General features: G+C 35.6%; 1 protein-coding gene across 17 annotated transcripts in view; it reads left to right on the top strand.

The window, feature by feature from the left end:
* CEP112 (centrosomal protein 112) overlaps nt 1-19,186 on the top strand; it is a 445,593-nt gene that overhangs the window by 22,444 nt on the left and 403,963 nt on the right. For 12 of the 17 annotated variants that reach the window (XM_070560188.1, XM_070560186.1, XM_070560191.1 and 9 more), the window contains exons 5-6: nt 16,244-16,334; nt 18,135-18,212. In XM_070560188.1, coding sequence (XP_070416289.1) covers nt 16,244-16,334; nt 18,135-18,212 — 169 coding nt within the window. Of the gene's footprint in view, nt 1-654; nt 733-16,243; nt 16,335-18,134; nt 18,213-19,186 lie in introns of those variants that run through there. The other 5 variants (XM_070560192.1, XM_070560185.1, XM_070560183.1 and 2 more) reach the window with 2 other exon arrangements.

The raw sequence follows: 19,186 nt of genomic DNA, 5'->3' as shown, positions 1-19,186 counted from the left end.
GTTGCTATTTTTTTATGTTTCATTGGTATTTTGCAATACCTTAAGAAGACTGATCTGCACATAGTGTATAACGATATTACCTGCGGCTTAGATGAATGCAGAGATGTGAAATCTAAAGTTAGTTTTCATTTTAGTTTTCTGATCATTTATAATGTAGTATTTATATTACTCTTAAAATGTTTTGCAACTGTGAAACTTAGTGTACTTGTTAAAAGTGTATGAATACGCACAAGTACAGTTTAAGGAACAATTATAAAATAAACATCCCTATACTTTTAACCCAGCCAAGAAATAGTGTATTGCGGTACTCCAGGGGATCTTTGGGTGTTCTTCCCCTGTTGGCATCTCTCCTTCCCCTGAGAGGACCACTGCCTGTCTTTTGTGTTCATCATATCTGTGCTGCTGCTTTTTGTCCTTGTTGTTTTTTTGTTATAGAAGTAGAATCGTACTGTATATATTATTTTGAAGCTTGCTTCTTTCTCTGGTATTTTTCAGATTCATCCGTGTTAATAAATGTAGCTGTAGTTCATTCTTTGTTTTGTGGCAAACTTTTAAAATCAGTGTATAGCATACATACATCAAGACAAACAAATCTTAATTGTAAAGCTTGATGAAGTTTTACGAAACGAGTACATCTATATAACCATCTTCCAGATCAAGATAGAGAACATCACCAGCTCTCCAGAAACCTCTCTTTTGTTCCTTACCAGTCATTTGTCATCCCCACAAAAGGTAACCACTATTCTGCATTATATCACTACAGATTAATTTTAACTGTTTTTATTTCATAAAGTATGTTCACTTTTTTCTAGCTTCTTTTCCTCAATATTATGTTGTGAGATTGATCCATGTGTTGCGCTTAGCAATGGATTACCCTTTTTATTTTATTACTGTGTGAATGTGTCACATTTATATATCCATTCTTCTGGTTGGACATTTGGGTTGTTTCCAGTGGGCTATTACAAATAATTCTACTGTGAACATTCTTTTACATGTCTTTTAGTGCACATACGTGCACTGTGTTGACTTGGAAGTGTAATTACAGTAGATAACTGCTAAAGAGTTTTCCAGAGTGGTTGTAGCAATTTACATTTCCACCAATAGGATTTTAAAGTCTCTGGCTCCCCATCTTTACCAATACTTGATTGGTCACTTTCTTTTAGTTTTTGCAATTCTAGTGTGGTCACTGTGTGTTTTAATTTGCATTTTCTCTCATGACTAATGATATTAAGCACCTTGTTCCATGCTTCTTGGCCATTTGGATATTCTCTTTTGTGATGTTCTTATTTGTTTTTTTATTCATTTTTTAATAAAAATGGTTTGTCAGTCTTTATTGATTTATTGCAATTCTTTATTCCAATACGATATTCAGTATAATCTAATACTCTAATACAAATTCTTTGTTCATAAATGTATGTCAGATATCTTCCCCCTCTTTCACTGGTTTGTTCTGTTGAACGTTACTGGTTATAATGTAGTTTTATTTGTCAGTTGTCTCTGATACTGCTTGTGTTTTTATGTGTCCTGTTTAAGATTTCTTGCCTTGCCTCTCCCAAGATCACGGAGATACTTGCCTGTGTTATCTTCTAGAAGCTGTCTTATTTTACCTCTCTCATTTAGCTATATGCTAAATCTGGGATTGTTATGTATGAAGTGAGGTGGGGTAATTCCTCCCCCCGCCATGTGGATGAAGGATAGCCATTTAGTCCAGCATCATTTAAAAAAAGCCTTTCTTTCACCGACTGCTGTAGTTGATACTATTGTTGTAAACCATGAAATCTTACTTGTGTGGGTTTATTTCTGGACTCTTGTCTCCTCCATTGATCTTTTTGTCTATGAGTCTGCTAATACTGCACTGCCTTAGTTGCTGTAGCTTTAAAATAAATCTTGATTTTTAGTAGTGTAGTATATGCACTCCAGTTTTCTTCTTCTTCTAGATAGCCTTGGCTCTTGTTGGTTCTTTGCATTCCCGTATAAATTTTAGAATAGCTTGCCAGTTTTTACACAAGCACACATGCACACACACCCTTGTTGAGATTTTGATTGGGAATGCATTGTCTATAGATCGATTTAGGAAGAATTAATATCTTTATAATATGGAAATTATACTCCAAGCCCCAGGCAAGCAGTGGTCTGCTTTCTGTCACTATAGTTTTGCCTCTCTAGAATTTCGTGTGAGTGGAATCATAAACTGTGTAGTCTTATGCATCTGGTTCTTTCACTTAGCATATTGTTTTTGAAGTTCATGTTGCATGTATGAGTAATTCATTCCTTTTTATTCCTGAGTGTATTTCATTGACGAGTATATCACATTTTGTTTATCCATTCACCAGTTAATGGATATTTGGATTGTTATCAGTTTTTGCCTGTTATGAATAATGCTTCTGTGGTCATTCATATGCACATTTTTGTTTGGCCATGTGGTTTCGCTTCTTTTGGGTAGACATCTAGTAGTTGGTAGTGTGGTAAGTGTATTTTTAAACTTTTCTAGGGAATTATCAAGCCATTTTCCAAAGTGCCAGTACCATTTTACATCCCCATTAGCAGTGTATGAGTTTTCCAGTTTCTTCACATCCTCAACTCTTGGTATTGTCAGTGTTTTTGATTTTGTCCATTTGAATAGGCCAATGTGGTGGTATCTCAATGTGATTTTAATTTGCATTTCTCTAATGGCTAATGATGCTGAGCATCTTTTCATGAGCTTATTGGCCATTTCTATATCTTCTTTGGAAAAATGTTTATTCCAATAGTTACCTGGTCCTCACACACCCAACACACAGTAATAACTATAGACATTTCTTAAAAGGAGATTAATAGGAGGCAACAAAGGAGTCAGTGGTCCATAGCAATTCTGAAATCCAGTTGGGCAAATATTGGAAGTTCCTTAATTAAGGCTCAACACCTGGAAATAATACCCCATGTCTCTTGGCTCCTCCCACCAGGCCCTTAATTCTGTCTTCTGAGTTATCCTTCTTTTTTCATGAAAGATATCATGTGTTTGCAGTTGAGTAGTTTGTGTTCACAGTCGAATAGTTTTCTCAGTCTGCTTCCTTCTGGAAGAATTTTGAGAGTCCAGTGGCCCTTTTTCATTTTGTACTCTGTCCCTTTCAGTCCAAGGGGGCAGTGATTTTGCTGATATAATTTCCTCAGAAACTTTGTAGATCTCTCTTTCCTTGCATCTCATTTGTGTTCACTCCATTAGGCAAATGCCACCTGTACTAATCTCTTTGCGATAAGTCCTTGTTACTTTGAGTTGCTTCTGAGAAGATTGAAGGATAATGAACTTTCTAGAGTCCCTGTTGTTTGATTGGCAGGATCTGTAAGCCACACCCTTAATCTTTTTAAAGGTCTCTATGTGTGAGTGTATAGTACTCTGATGTACCCTCTTTGATCTTTTTGATCTTAACAGTGTTTTTCATTTGTACTCTTGGCTTTATCTCTAGGCCGTGCCCAACTTTGCTTGGATGCCTTTTCTTAATTTAGCATCTTTTGCCATCTGGAGAGACTGAGAATTTTTAAAACCATAATGTACTGGTTCTTTTTTTTTTTTTTTTAACTGCCATTTACTTAATTTATTGCTCTCCTCTTGCATTTTACTATAGGCAGCAAGAAATACTTTGCTTGGAAATCTCCTTAGCTATATCACCCACTCAATTCATTAGGTATATTTTCTATTTTACATGTGACTGAAGTAATGGTGTGGCTTTCTGCCGCTATGTAAAAAAGGATCTGTGTTCCTCTAGTTTTCAGTAACATGCCTCTAACTTCCCCTTGAGCCCTCACTGGCAATGTCCTCAAATTTCCAGATTTCTACTTAGAGCCTGTTTGAGTCAATTTTGTCTTTCTCTAGCACACTACTAAAAATCCTTCTAGCCTCTGACCACTACCTGATTCAAAAGACACTTCCACATTAGGCAGCGCCTCACTTCCAGTTACCAAAATCTGTATTAGTTACCTATTGCTGCATAACAAATTACTCCAAATCTTAACAGCTTAAAACAATAAACATTTATTATATCATGGAATGGCTTAGCTGGTTGTTCTGGCTCAGGTTCTCTTATAAAGCTGCAAACAAAGTATTGGCTAGGACTATGATCTCAGTTGAAGCTTTGACTTTGGGGGGAATCTACTTCCGTTCTCACTTGTGTGGTTAATAGGGTTCAGTTATTTGTGGGCTGTTGGCCTGAGGGCCTCAGTCTTTTATGGCTGTCACCCAGAGGCCTTCCTTAGTCTCTTGCTGTTTGGACTTCTCTATAGGACAGCCCACAACATGGCAGCTGGTTTCTATTACAGAGAGTAAGGAAGATTGAAGCTACAGTGTTTTTGTAAGCCAATCTTGGAAGTGATAGCCAATTACTTTTGCCAGATTCTGGTTATTAGACAGAAGTCCCTAGGTTCAAGGTTTCTACATTCAAGAAAGGGGCTTACACAAGTACATGAATACCAGGAGGTGGGATCATTAGGAGCTATATTAGATGTTGCCTAGCATATACCCAGAACAAGTACTAAAAAATATAATAGACATATAGCTAGAAAGAAATATAACTAGAGGGATTAAAATGGAATACAATGGAATAGTCAGTGAAGACGAAAGAAGGCAGGGAAGGAAGAACAGAGGAACAAAGGGGAGATGGGACAAATACAAAAACAATAGCAAAGTAGCAGACTAAATATAACCATATTAATAATTAAATATAAGTGGACTCAACACTCTAATCCCAAGGCAGTTATTGTCAGATTGGATGAAAAAACAAGAACAAATTGTGTGTTATCTATAAGAGATATACTGCAACTACAGAGACAAGTAAGTTGAAAGTAAAAGGATATAAAGAGATGTACAGTGGGAAAAATAAGCATGAGAAAGTTGGAATAGCTATATTAAATATCAGATAAAATACTATGGACAGCTAATCTTCGACAAAGGCGCTGAGGGCCTGCAATGGAGAAAAGAAAGTCTCTTCAACAAATGGTGCCGGGAAAACTGGACAGCCACATGTAAAAGAATGAAAATTGGCCATTCTTTTTCACCGTTCACAAAAATAAACTCAAAATGGATCAACTAACAATAATGTACAACTGAAATTTCACAAGGTTGTAAACTATCATAATCTTAATAAAAAGTTAAAAAAAATGGATCAAAGACCTAAAGATTAGGCTGGAAACAATAAGTCTTCTTGAAGAGAATATAGGCAGTACACTCTTTGACATCAGTTTCAAAAGAATCTTTTCAGACACCATAACCCCTCAGACGAGGGAAACAATAGAAAGAATAAACAAATGGGACTTCATCAGACTAAAGAGCTTCTTCAAGGCAAGGGAAAACAGGATTGAAACAAAAAAACAACCCACTAATTGGGAAAAAATATTTACAAGTTATTTATCCGACAAAGGGTTAATCTCCATAATATATAAAGAACTAATCAAACAACCCGATCAAAAAATGGGCAGGGGACATGAACAGACATTTCTCCAGAGAAGATATACAGATGGCCAATAGACACATGAAAAGATGCTCATTATCACTAATCATCAGGGAAATGCAAATCAAAACTACACTAAGATATCACCTTACACCTGTTAGAATGGCAAAAATATCCAAAACAAAAAGTGACAAGTGTTGGAGAGGTTGTGGAGAAAAAGGAACCCTCATACACTGCTGGTGGGAATGCAAACTGGTGCAGCCACTATGGAAAACAGTCGGGAGATTTCTCAAAAAGTTAAAAATAGAAATACCTTATGACCCAGCCATCCCACTACTGGGTATCTATCCAAAGAACTTGAAATCAGCAATTCCAAAAGTCCCATGCACCCCTATGTTCATCGCAGCATTATTTGCAATAGCCAAGATGTGGAACCAACCTAAATGCCCATCAACTGATGATTGGATAAAGAAGATATGGTATACAATGGAATACTACTCAGCCATAAAAAAAATAAAATCGTCCCATTCACAATAACATGGATGGACATTGAAGGTATTATGTTGAGTGAAATAAGCCAGATAGAGAAAGACGAACTCTGTATGACTCCACTCATAGTGGAAGTTAAAAATAGAGACAAAGAGAAATGATTGGTGGTTACCAGGGGTAAGGGGGGTGGAGGTGGGGGGGTTAATCCCCATGATAAACACAAAGAAAATATATACAGAATATACACAAAAGGCAATGAGAAGGTAATCAGAACATATTACTACAAAAAATCAACTAAACGCAAAGGGATGAAATGAAGGACAAAAAAGCTATAAGACATAGAGAAGACAACAAAATGGCAATATTAAGTCTTTGCCTATCACTAATTAATTACACGGTAAGTGTAAATGGATTAAACTCTAGAAGCAAAAGACATAACGTGGCAGAATGGATAAAAAATGTCAGTATTCAACTATATGCCATCTATAAGAGACTCGTTTTAGATCTAAGGACACACAGAGGTTGAAAGTGAAAGGATAGAAAAAGACATTCCATGCAATTAGTAACCAAAAGAGAGCAGGGGTGGCTATATATCATACAAAATAGACTTTAAGTAGAAAACTGTTATAAGAGACAGGACATTATATAATGATAAAAGGGTCAATTCACCAAGAAGATATAATATAAACATGTATGCACCAATCATCTTAAATATATGGGGCAAACATTGACTGAACTGCAGGGAGAAACAGAAAGCTGTACAACAACAGTGGGAAACTTCAGTACTCTACATTCAATTGATCGAACAATCAGAATATAGAAAATAAAATATATAGAAAATAAAGAAATAAAGGACTTGAATGACACTGTAGACCAATTGGACCAGACGATATATCCAGAGCGTTCCACCCAACAGCAGGAGAATTCACATTTTTCTCAAATGCGCATGGAATATTCTCCAGGACAAACCATATGATAGGCCACAAAACAAGTTTTAATAAATTTAAAAAGATTGAAATCATAGTGAGTATCTTTTCGGATCAAAATGTAGGGAAACTTAAGAAATCAATAGTAGAAGTAAACTGGGAAATGCACAAATATGTGGAAATTAAATTACACACTCTTAAGCAATGTGTTAAAGAAGAAATCAAAAGGGAAATTAGAAAATATCTTGAGATAAATGAAAATGAAAGCACAACATACCAAAAACTTATGGGACACAGTGAAAGTAGTGCTAAGAGGGAAACTAATAGCTGTAAAAGCTTACATTTAAAAAGAAGAAAGAGCTCACATCAACAATCTAAATTTACACCTTAAGGAACTAGAAAGAGAAGAACAAATGCTAGAGCTAGCAGAAGAAAGGAAAAAAAGTGAAAATTGGAGCAGAGATAAACAACAGAGATAGTGGAAAAACGTTAGAGAAAGTCAATGACACCAAGAGTTGTTTTTTGAAAAAAATAAAATTGACCAATCTTTCTGAATTGGCTAGAAAAGAAAGAAGACTCAACTGAAATCAGAAATGAAAGAAGGGACATTACAATTGATTTTACAGAAATAGAATTATAAGTGAGTATGATGAACATTTGTATGTCAACAAATTGGATAACCTAGATGAAATGGAAAAATTTCTAGAAACATACCATCTACCAAGACTGAATCATAAAGAAATAGAAAATCTGAACAGATCTATAACTAGTAAGATTGAAGCAGTATTCAAAAACCTCCCAATGAAGAAAAGCCTAGGATCAGATGGCTTTACTGGTGAATTCTATTAAACATTTAAACAATAGGTAACACCAGTCCTCCTCCAACTCTTCTAAAAATTGAAGAGGAAGGAACACTTCCAAAGTCATAGTATGAAGCCAGTATTAGCCTCATATCAAAGCCAGAAAGAGACATTTCAAGACAAGAAAACTACAGACCGATATCCCTGATGAATATTGATGTAAAAATTCTAAAAAAAACACATGCAAAAACTAGCAAGCAGAATTCAGCAGCACATTAAGAGAATTATATACCATGACCAAGTGGAATGTATTCCTGGAATGCGAGGATAATTCAACGTATGAAACTCAATCAGTATAATGCACCACATTAACAGAATGATGGAAAAAAATGCATGATCATCTCAATTGATGCAGAAAAGCATTTGACAGAATTTAGCATCTTTTCATGGTAAAAATACTTAACACACTAGGAATAGAAGGAAACCACCTCAAAATAATAAGGGCCATATATGAAAAGCCTATAGCTAACATCATAGTTAATGGTGAGAAATGAAGCTTTTCCTCTAGGATAAGAACAAGACAAAGATGTCCACACTCATCACTTCTATCCAACATAGTCCTGGAAGTCCTAGGTAGGACAATTAGGCAAGAAAAAGAACAGGCATCCAAATTGAAAAAGAAGTAGTAAAATTATTTCTGTTCACAGATGACGTGATATTATACGTAGTAAACCCTAAATATTCCACAATAAATTCAACAAAGTAGCAGGATACAAAACCAACACAAAAATCAGTTGCGTTTTTTTTTTTTTTTTTTTTGAGGAAGATTAGCCCTGAGCTAACATCTGCCAATCCTCCTCTTTTTACTGAGGAAGGCTGGCCCTGAGCTAACATCCGTGCTCTTCCTGTACTTTATATGTGGCATGCCTACCACAGCATGGCTTGCCAAGTGGTGCTGTGTCCACACCCGGGATCGGAAACAGCGAACCCTGGGCTGCCGAAGCAGAATGTGTGCACTTAACCGCTGTGCCACTGGCCTGGCCCCTCAGTTGCATTTTTATACACTAACAACAATTTGAAAAGGAAATTAAGAAAATTCCATTTATAATAGCATCAAAAAGAATAAAATACTTAGGAATAAACTTAACTAAGGAGGCAAAAGACTTGTACGCTGAAAACCTGCAAAATGTTGCTGAAAGAAATTAAGACATCAGTAAATAGAAATACATCTTGTGTTCATGGATTGGAAGGCTTAATATTGTTAGGTTGTCAATACTACTCAAAGTGATATACAGATTCAATGCAATGTCTATCAAAATTCCAGTGTTTCTTTTTTTTCCAGAAATAAAAAATCCATCCTAAAATTCATATGGAATCTCAGGTGACACTGAATAGACAAAACAGTCTTGGAAAATAACAAAAAACTGCAATTCTCCTACTTCCTGATTTCAGAACTTGCTGCAAAGCTACAATAACCAAAATAGTGTGGTATTGGCGTAGAGACAGACATACAGACTAATAGAATAGAATAGAGAAATGTTGACGAAAATAATCCATAACCAATCTATAAATGAAAATTTGGGAGAGTTTATTCTGAGCTAAAATCTGAGGACCATGGCCCGGGACCTTTCTTCCCAAAGGAAGAAAGGGCACCAAAGAAGTGAGGTATACAGAGTGGTTATATACCCCCAAACAGCATGTTTCACATATAATTGAAATGTCCCTCCCACAATAGTCACAAGATTGCCCTGTCAGCACAGCATTTGATGGACACAGCAGGTAGTGGGTCTGCTATCTCAGAGGGCATAGCAGGGGGCAAGTCTATTGTCTTGAGCTAGGTGGTCACAGGTGAGTGCCGCAATCAGTTCCTAGCCTAAGGAAAGATGCTTAATCCTTAAGGAAATGCCAACATTGGGAGGGGGAGGGAAGTTGCACCTTTATCTCAAGGGTCTTTGTTCTTGCCATAGGGAATATCTAAAGCAGATATACAATGCATGCTCAACAGCCATGGTCAGGCCCTTTTGGAAAGACAAGGTCAGGCCGAATTAGGTTTACACCAAATGGCTTCCTCATATACTCCAATATATCCTATTGCTTGCCATTTTTATTTGTCAGAACCTAGGAATAAACCCTTGCATATGTAGTCAAATGAGTTTTGACAAGGGTGCCAAGATTGTTCAATAGGAAAAAAAATCCTTTCAACAAATAGTGTTGGAGGAATGGAATATCCACATGCAAAGGAATGAAGTTGGACCCTTACCTTACATTATATATAAAAACTAACTCAAAATGGATCAAAGTTCTAAATATAAGAGCTACAACTGTAAAACTCTTACAAGAAAATACAGGAAAAATCTTGATGACAGTGAATTTGGCAACGAATTAGTGGATATGATGCCAAAAGCACAGACAGAAGTAAAAATAGATAAATTAGACTACATGGAAATTAAAAGCTTTTGTGCATCAAAGGACACAATCAACAGAGTGAAAAGGTAACCCACATAATGGGAGAAAATATTTGCAAATCCTAAATCTGAAAAAGTGTTAATATCCAGAATATATAAAGAACTCCTACAACTCAACAACAACAAAAGCAAACAACCTGGTTGAAAGATGGGCAAAAGACTTGAATAGACATTTCTCCAAAAAAGATATGCAAATGGCCAATAAGCACATGACAAGATGCTTAACATCACTAATCATTCTAGAAATGCAAATCAAAACCATAATGAAATACCACCTCATACCTATTAGGACGGCTACTATAAAAATACCCAGAAAATAAGTCTTGGCAAGGATATGGAGAAATTGGAACCCTTGTGCACTGTTGGTGAGAATGTAAAATGGTGTAGCTGCTGTGGAAAATAGTATGGCAGTTCCTCAAAAAATTAAAAATAGTACTACCAAATGATCCAGCAATCCCACTTCTGGGTATATTTCCAAAAGAAATGAAAACAGGGATTTAAAGAGATATTTGTACACTCATGTTCATAGCCTCATTATTCGCAATAGCCAAAAGATGGAAGAATCCCAAGTGTCCATCAATGGATGAAGGGATAAACAAAATGTGGTATATACATACAATGGAATATTATTGAGCCTTAAAACAGAAGGAAATTCTGACACATTACAACATGGGTGAAACTTGAAAATATTATGCTAAAGGAAATAAACCAGTCACAAAAAGACAAATACAGTTGTCCTTTGGTATCTGTAAGAGATTGGTTCCAGGATGCCCTGCAAGATACCAGAATCCGCAGTTGCTCAAGTCTCTTAGTTGGCCCTCCATATCAGCGGGTTCCGCATCTGCGGGTTCAACCAACCAAGAATCATAAACATATTATGAGATCTGTGGTTGATTGCATCTGCAGATGTGGAACCTGCAAATACGGAGAGCCGACTGTACTGTATGATTCCACTTATGTGAGGTACCTAAAGTAGTCAAATTTATAGAGGCGGAAAGTAGAACTTTCTGTGTTTTCCAGGGTTGGAGGGGAGAGGGGAACGAGGAGTTGTTGTTTAATGGGTACCGAGTTTCAGTTGGGGAAGATGAAAAATTTCTAGAGATGGATGGTTGGTGATGGTTGCACAACAATGTGAACATCCTTACTACTACTGAACTGTACACTTAAAAATGGTTAAGATGGTAAATTTTATGTTGTGTATATTTTGCCACAATTAAAAAAGAGAAAACACAAGTTAGCACTATCAGGAATGAAAGAGGAGGCTCCACATTGATCCTTCAGATGTTAAGAATATAGCAAGCGAATATTATAAACAACTTTATGCCAGTGAAAACTTTGATGAAATAGACACATTCCTTGAAAGACACAAAACCAATACACTCAAGAAGAAGTGGGAAATCTGAGTAGCCCTATTTCTACCAAAGAAATTTAATTCATAATTACCTTGCCACAAAGAAATTTCCAAGGCTAGATGGCTTCCTTGGTGAATTCTGTCAGACTTTTATGGAAGAAATTATATCATCCTACATGAAATTTTTTTTAGGAAACAGAGAAAGAGGGAATGCTTCCTAACTCATTTTGTTAAGTTGGTATTACTTTATTTCTGAAAGAAGACAAAGACATTACAAGAACATAAAACTACATACCAACAGTCTCTCATGAACATAGATTTAAAAATTCTTAATTGGCAAGTGGTATCTAGAAAATATAAAAAGGATGTTTTATCATGACTAGTGGGTTTGTCCCAGGAATATGAAGTAGTTTGGCACTTGAATAGTGTGAGAAAGAGAAATCATGGGGTCAAATCAATGGATGCAGAAAAAGCATTCAACAAAATGCAACATCCATCCATAATAAAAACTCTCAGCAAATTAGGAAGAGAAGAGAACTTCCTCATCTGATGTAAATTACCCATGCAAAAACGAAGCAATTATGAAAAAAAGAAAAGAAAGTTAAAGGACTGAACATTCTTGATTTTTTAGAATTCAAGCTGCAGTAATAAGATAGAAGTATTGGTGAAAAGATGGATTCATAGAATAGTATAGAAGTTCCAGAATTAGGTCTCCACATATATGGTCAATTGGTTTTCCACAAAGATGGCAATGGAATTAAATGAGGAAAAGAAGGTCTTTTCATCAAATGATGGTAGAAAAACTGGATAGCAACATGGGAAAAAAAGGAAAGGGCTTATAGACCTAAATGAAATGCTAAAAACTCTACAACTTTTACAAGAAAGCATAGAAAAATATTTGTGACCTTGGAGTAGGCAAAGATTTCTAAAACAAGATATAAAAAACCACAAATAATGAAGAAAATAACTGTAAACTGGACTATCAAAGTTAAGTTTTTTCTTTGAAAGACTCCATTTGGAAAATTATCTGGCAAGGCACAGAATGGGAGAGAATATTCTGAATACATATATCTGACAATGACTGGTGTCTAGAATAAGTAAAGAACGCTTACAACTCAAGAAAAAGTAGACAACAACCCAACTAATGGGCAAAAGATTTTACAGACACTTCACAGAACAAAATATGTAAATGGCTAATATACACACTTGAAAAGATGGTCAACATCATTCTTTATCAGGGAAATGCATTTGCACAATATGATACCGGTACACATCCATTAGAATGGCTAAAATGATAAAAACTGAGAAAACCAAGTATGGTGACAATGTGATGAAACTGCAAGTCTCATTGGAGACAATCTTAGTGTCCATCACACATAAAATAAATTATAGTTTCTCGATATAATGGAATACTGCTAATTAGTAAAAAGAAATGAACTTTTGATACGTGCGACAATATGGCTGAATCTCAAAAACATTTTCCTCAGAGAGCAGCCAGACTTAAAACTATATGTACTATTTGGTTCCCTATGTAAGAGATTCTACAAAATGCAGGTTGCCTAGTTTTGCAGGAGTGGGTAGATTGATCCCAGAGGAGCTCAAGAGAACTTCTGGGTGTGGTGGAAAGAATATCTTTCTTGTGGTGGTGACACAGGTATATACCTTTGCCAAAACCCATCAAACTCTACATTTTAAATGGATATAGTTTTATTGTACATAAATTATACCTCAATAAACTTATTAAGATCATATCCAGGTTAGCTGAGGCTTCCCTGGTGTGGCTTCTTCCAATCTATACACCTGTGACCTAAAGGAGTAAGTTATCTCCCCCTCACACCCATCCACACAGCCAACGTATGGTGTTGAAAGAGGAACTGGAGAATTCCCATTCAAAGAACAGGGAAAATGAGAAACACATAGTACTGACAATTCTATAGCAATGCTGAAATCTAGCCAGGCATATGTTGCCTATTTCTTGATTAGGGCTTAGTGCTGCTTCCTGGGAGTGTTCTTCATGTCTCTATGCTCTATCCTTTGGGCTCTTGACTTTTCCCTCTGAGTTACCTTTCTTTTGTCTTGAGAAATGAGTAAGTTTCGCTTGCAGGAGGATATTTGGTTGGTCTTCCTTTAGGCTTTTAAATCTTATTATATGTCTCGTTGCTTATCTCTTTATCTTTACAGGAACAAGACTTTGTTTCTTTAGCATTTGGAATCAACAAAGATGCTGAGAGAATGTTTCTGGATTCCTGTTGAAATATTTTAGCGTTAAGAAAAAGTGGAAGGAAAAAATTTCTATTTCCTGTAGTTTTACTCCTTAAGAGGGATAAAGAGGCATTTGTGTGTCAGGGAATCTTACCATGTACTGAATCTCTTCTTTCTGTGTTAGTTTTGGCACCCTGAAATTAATTGGGCCACAGTCCCTCTTTTCTAATTGGCACAAGTACCATAATTATGAGCTCACTGTAATCAGGTCCCCTGTCCCGTTTGTAGGCTGTTTTTATGAGCACCACAACTTGCTGTTCTGTGTGGTGGGCAACACCTGTTATCCTTCATAAAGAGGCTTATAGGGTTGAGCTTTGCCTCCTACCCTCTGTCTCACTGTCCTTCCCACCTCCACCCCCATCACTGTGAATTCAAGCTATCTTTGTACCTATTTAGAGTTCCAGTTAATTGTGTTTCCAGCTGGAGACAGTCTCAATAGCAAGAAGTGAAACTTCTGTGCCTAATGTCCCATGTTTCTTGTGCCAGCCAGATTTTAGCAGTGATACAGATCTCCTTCTTGGCTCAACCGCCTTCACAAGAAGTTGGCTTCAGCAGTCCCTCTGCGGTACTTGGCCTGCATTGGAGCATGTTTTAGGGGCAGTATAATGAATTTAGTTTTGAACATGTTGAGTTGGAGGTAGGGCTATTCAGTTTGTATTTGTAATGGGCCTGGAGGCCAAGAGAGCAATTTGGGCTGGAGAAGTAGATTTGGTAATCAAAGCTTCTCTTTACTATTTGAAAAACTAATAGTATATTGGATTGTCCAGGGAAGCATGTGAAAGAAAAGTAAATAAGGTTAGAGACAGAACCCTGGGATTATAGCATGTGGAGTGGGAAGAGAAAGAAAAGTTAGTGAAGGTTACTGTGAAGGAGATTTCTGAAGGATGGGATGAGAACCAGGGAAGAATGATTCTACGGAGCCAACGAATGTGGCATCTTTAAAACACTGTCTGTAATGTTTTAGTGAGATCAACTAGGGTGAGGTAACAGCTCATTTGCTTGAGCAACTAGGAGATCATTGGTGACTTTACTTACAGCACTTCCCAAATTAGTGGAAGTTAGATTGCAGTTGATTGAAAAGTGTATGGCGGGTTAGGACATGGACCCAATAATTTATTTTGAAAATGTATTGTGGAGGGAAAGAGGTAGATTGGTACAGAAGGACAGCTACAAGTGGATTAAAAGGGTGTGTTGTTTTATGTATGCTCCCTGTGTAATAAATAGATAAATGTTTCAGTCCTCTTTTTTATTAATATTTTCTGAGAAGAATTACTTTTAATATTTAAGCATTTTTCAATTTTTAAGTATAGCTCTTTTTATGATTATTTAATCTATTCTTAAGGAAGAACAGGCTACTGCTTAGTATGATATTATCAGTTTTCATCTTCCCACATACTGAGTTTTAAATGCTTCTATCAGCTCAAACACATTGGCTGGTGAAATTATTCTCAAAATGTTACTTTATCTATTTTTCTCCTTTGTTTTTAAGTATTTGGATATCTGGAATATTGAGTAGGGGTGTAAAAAATTAATAGCTCTCTTTAAAACAGCTTTTTCAGACATTCTAAATTACTTAGTAACTAGTCTAAGGAGTGTTAATCTATTAGTGTTACCACCAAAAAACACATTCATTTTAATCTTGTCATTTTGAACTCCTGTTCTGTCTTTTGGGAATACTTAGTATGGCCCACAATTTTTGAAGGAAATCCTGATATGGCTTGTGGTTGGAAGTTAGTGACTTTAATTCATTATATAATGGTTAGTTTCCATTTCACGTATCTGGAGACAGCTGTTCAAAGAATAGATATTCGTAATCATGGAACTTTATTGAAATAGCTTGAATAAAAATAAATGAAAGACTCTAGGCTAAAGTGGAATATTGAGAATGGTATTTTTATACTCCATTTTGTTCTGGAGAAAAGTTCTTTTTTCAAATTCATTTGGAAGCTTGAACTATTTTCCTACTTATGCTGGAATTACCACATTTTACTTGAATTAGCATGGCATATTTTTTAATTTAAGACTGGTTTATCTGTGGTTTCTGACATGGTTTCAAATTAATTCAAACTTTGAGCCATGTATAGGTTTCATTGTATATATTTTAAGACTTCATCTTGTTATGGAAGATGAGTTCAACAAAACTTGCTAACCTTGTAAACAATTATCTTCTCTGAGAATGTATGCTTCATTTTTTCTTTTCCTACACTTAGGAAAAGGGGAAAGCAGGAGAAAAGATTTAAATGCATGTAGTTTATTATGATCCCACTTAAAAAATAGCATTTGTTTGTAAGCAAGTATGTGGCAATTAGGTGATAATTTTATTTATAGTTTGATCTAAATGAAATCAAATGTGAGAAATACAAGTGGTGATTATTTGTATTTCTTTTCTTCTTTGCTCTTGAAAGTTCATTTTTAATATAAATAATCATCTTATTTGCAAAATAAAAAAATTGGTAATCCTAGATTTAAATACCCTTCTGTCCTCTGAATTCCCCAAATTCTGATTGTTACTATTTTGGTCTGTTATTAGGGAACAGTACACTGCAAAGCTCCAAACAAGATCCCTTTCTGTGAGCCCAACCTACAGAGAAGATGGACAAAATACCACCCCAGAGAGTTCTGTAAGATCAGATTCTACTTTGTTTGTTTGTTGTTTTAAAATAACTCCACAGATTTTTAATTTCACATTGTGAAAGTTCCAGCAATTACATAAAAGCAGTGAATAAAGTCAGAAGATTTTGTTGAACATCCCGGTGTCCAAGAAAGTGGCGTATTTGGTATATTCTCCAGTGTTCTTTCTGCTTTCTCATTGATTCTTGGGCATCATGTTAATCAGTCTGTTGTTTCTCCTGCACATCGAAGAATAAACCTTCATTTTTCAGTTTTTTTCCTTTTCCCTTTTGCTCAGCATGTATATAAAAGTGAGTCGACACGCACTGAGTGGTCATAAACTTAAGACGTTGGGATGAACTTGTTGTGAAGTAGGGAATGCTGCCTTCTTGATGAAGGCGAACAGTTTACATCCTGAAACATGAACGCCTCTCTCGCTTCTTGCTGCTTAACAGATTTGGTTTGAACAAGGTGCTAACGAGCATTCCAGTTAGCCTTGTAAAGAGGACTTCGCCTGCTCCTGCAGTCTTTCTTCCCTAACTCTGGCTTGTCTTGGTTACATGACTTTCAGTTAAAAGGAGATCGTGTGTGATGCATGGCCATTTTAGCACATATTGCTCTAAATGTAACTGGTAGCATTTTCTCCAGGGATATTTGGAACTTTCAAAAGATATTTTAATATGAAGGGCAGCACGTTTTAAATATGTATAGGTTTGTTATTAATCATCGTATTTACTCAGAATAGACAAAGCAGGTACGTTTTCTTAAGATGTTCTTGTTCACAAAGAAAAACACAAAAAGCAGGGACTGACAGTAAAAGCAATATTGGATTTTAATATTGTATATAAATAATAAATTCATCATTTTATTTGATAGAAATTTGGAGACTCAGTAAAATATGAAGAACATTTTACTGTCTTTTTCATCACTTCAGATAATTTAAATGACCATAGTAAATAGACTTATTAGTTAGTAATGAGGTTTTCTAAAAGCGTGAAAATGCTGTACCAAGAAAGTTAATTTCAAAATAAATTTTTTTGGCTGGAGAATAATCATTATTATTTTGCACAGATTTACCTTTCTAAGATTAAGAGCTTTCAGATCATTGCCCATTTCTGGGCACAGATCTTAGGCTTCCTCAGTTAATTATAGTTTTAATCTGGTTTGATAAATGTATAATATGATAAATTATATGGGAGGGAAAAAAAAGCATAGAATTTTAATTTTTTTAAAAAGTAAAGAGTCACCATAACTGTGTTTTCATGATGTGAATCCAAAGCTTATTTCTCTTTATATTCAGTGTACGAATGAAAATTAATTTAAGAACAAAGAGCTTCTTGGGCATCAGTACAAACTTCCCTGTTAACTAATTTTAACGAGAGTAAATATTTCATCTTTTCAAGTGTTCCTCCACCCCCCTTTAAAGCTACTGTGGTATACCACAATTAAAACTTTTTGTAAAAGAACTTAAAGAGAAGAGTCTGGATTAATTTTTAAAGTATTCTTTTGATGTTTTTTTTGAAATCTAGTTACTGTGTGAGTATATTGTGAAGGCGTCTCATAGCCCTAAGCAGCTATAATGAACAGTCATTACCTAGAATAGAGACCTAGCTCCATTGTAACAGAATCCTTTCTGAGGGCAATGTAACTCACCACAGAGCACACACAATCTTATTACTCTGAATGACGTATATTTTGTCCTGTTTTCTTCCTTTCTTCCTCCCTTCTTTCCCTTCTTCCTTTCCTCTTTTATTTCTTCCTCCTTGCTTCTTTCCTCCATCTCTTCTTCCTTTTTCTCTCTTGTATTTTAGGAAATTCATCCGAAAAAATCTGCTCTTTGTTTGGATGACAGCAACATTGAAGCTCGCCTTAATAGTTGGAATCTTGGGGTAAAAAAAGTATTTGTTTTATGTATGTATATTGATGTGGCAGAATTATATTGTGTTTGGAAAACATCTGAATGAATTTAATTCTATATTATTAGATGTTCGACATTTAATACTGTGTCAACACTGAGAAGGACTCTGAGTACAGGAAAGAGAACATTCCAAAGAAGCATGAAATAGTTCCTGCCCTCGATAAGCTGACTTTCTTTTTGGTGAAATAAGAGATATACACATAAAATAGTTAAATAATAATTTAAGATAGTATATGATCAAATACCAAAATGAGTTATATAGAAAGTAGAATACTGAGGTGGAGGGGAGGGAAGGAATGACTTAGAGAAGCAAGGTCATTTGGGTTAAAAAACCCTCAGGGAAACTTCACGGATGTGCCACCACCATGGACAGTAGTTTTCGTGTACCAAGGCTCGGGGCATGAATGTGTGTGCATAGGCTGAGAGGAGGAGCAGAGCTGGAATTCAAGGCAGAAATAGGCACAAAGAAAGGCGTGGTGGTGTAAGCGAACTGTCTGACTGGATCTTTGGGATTCAGGTGGGCACTGGGGGCAGTGTTGTCAGGCTTGATTGTATTGGGGCTTTGAGTGCTGAATTGAGAAGTTTAGCTTTAAATTTTAGGCAATAGTGAGCTCTGGAGGTTAATTTTTTTTTCTTCTCCACATTCCACTTTACATATATGCTGTTTAAATGCTTTGAGGAAATGAAAAGGGGTTTAAAACAATTTCCATCACACTTTGTTGTTATAAGAATAATATGTAATTTGAAAATTTGAAAGTACAGGAAGTCATAGGAATAAAATATACTTTAAAATGTTAACACTGATGGATGTGTTAACATTTTGTTATATCTTTCTCTCCTTTTTTTCTGTGTGTATTTATAAAATTAAAATTTAAACAAAATTGGGATTATATTATAAATACTATTTTATTATGTGCTGTTTTAAATTTGGTATAAGTTTATAAT

Source organism: Equus przewalskii, chromosome 10 (assembly GCF_037783145.1).
Source record: "Equus przewalskii isolate Varuska chromosome 10, EquPr2, whole genome shotgun sequence".
Lineage (NCBI taxonomy): Eukaryota > Metazoa > Chordata > Mammalia > Perissodactyla > Equidae > Equus > Equus przewalskii.
This window is presented reverse-complemented; position numbering and strand designations above follow the sequence as displayed.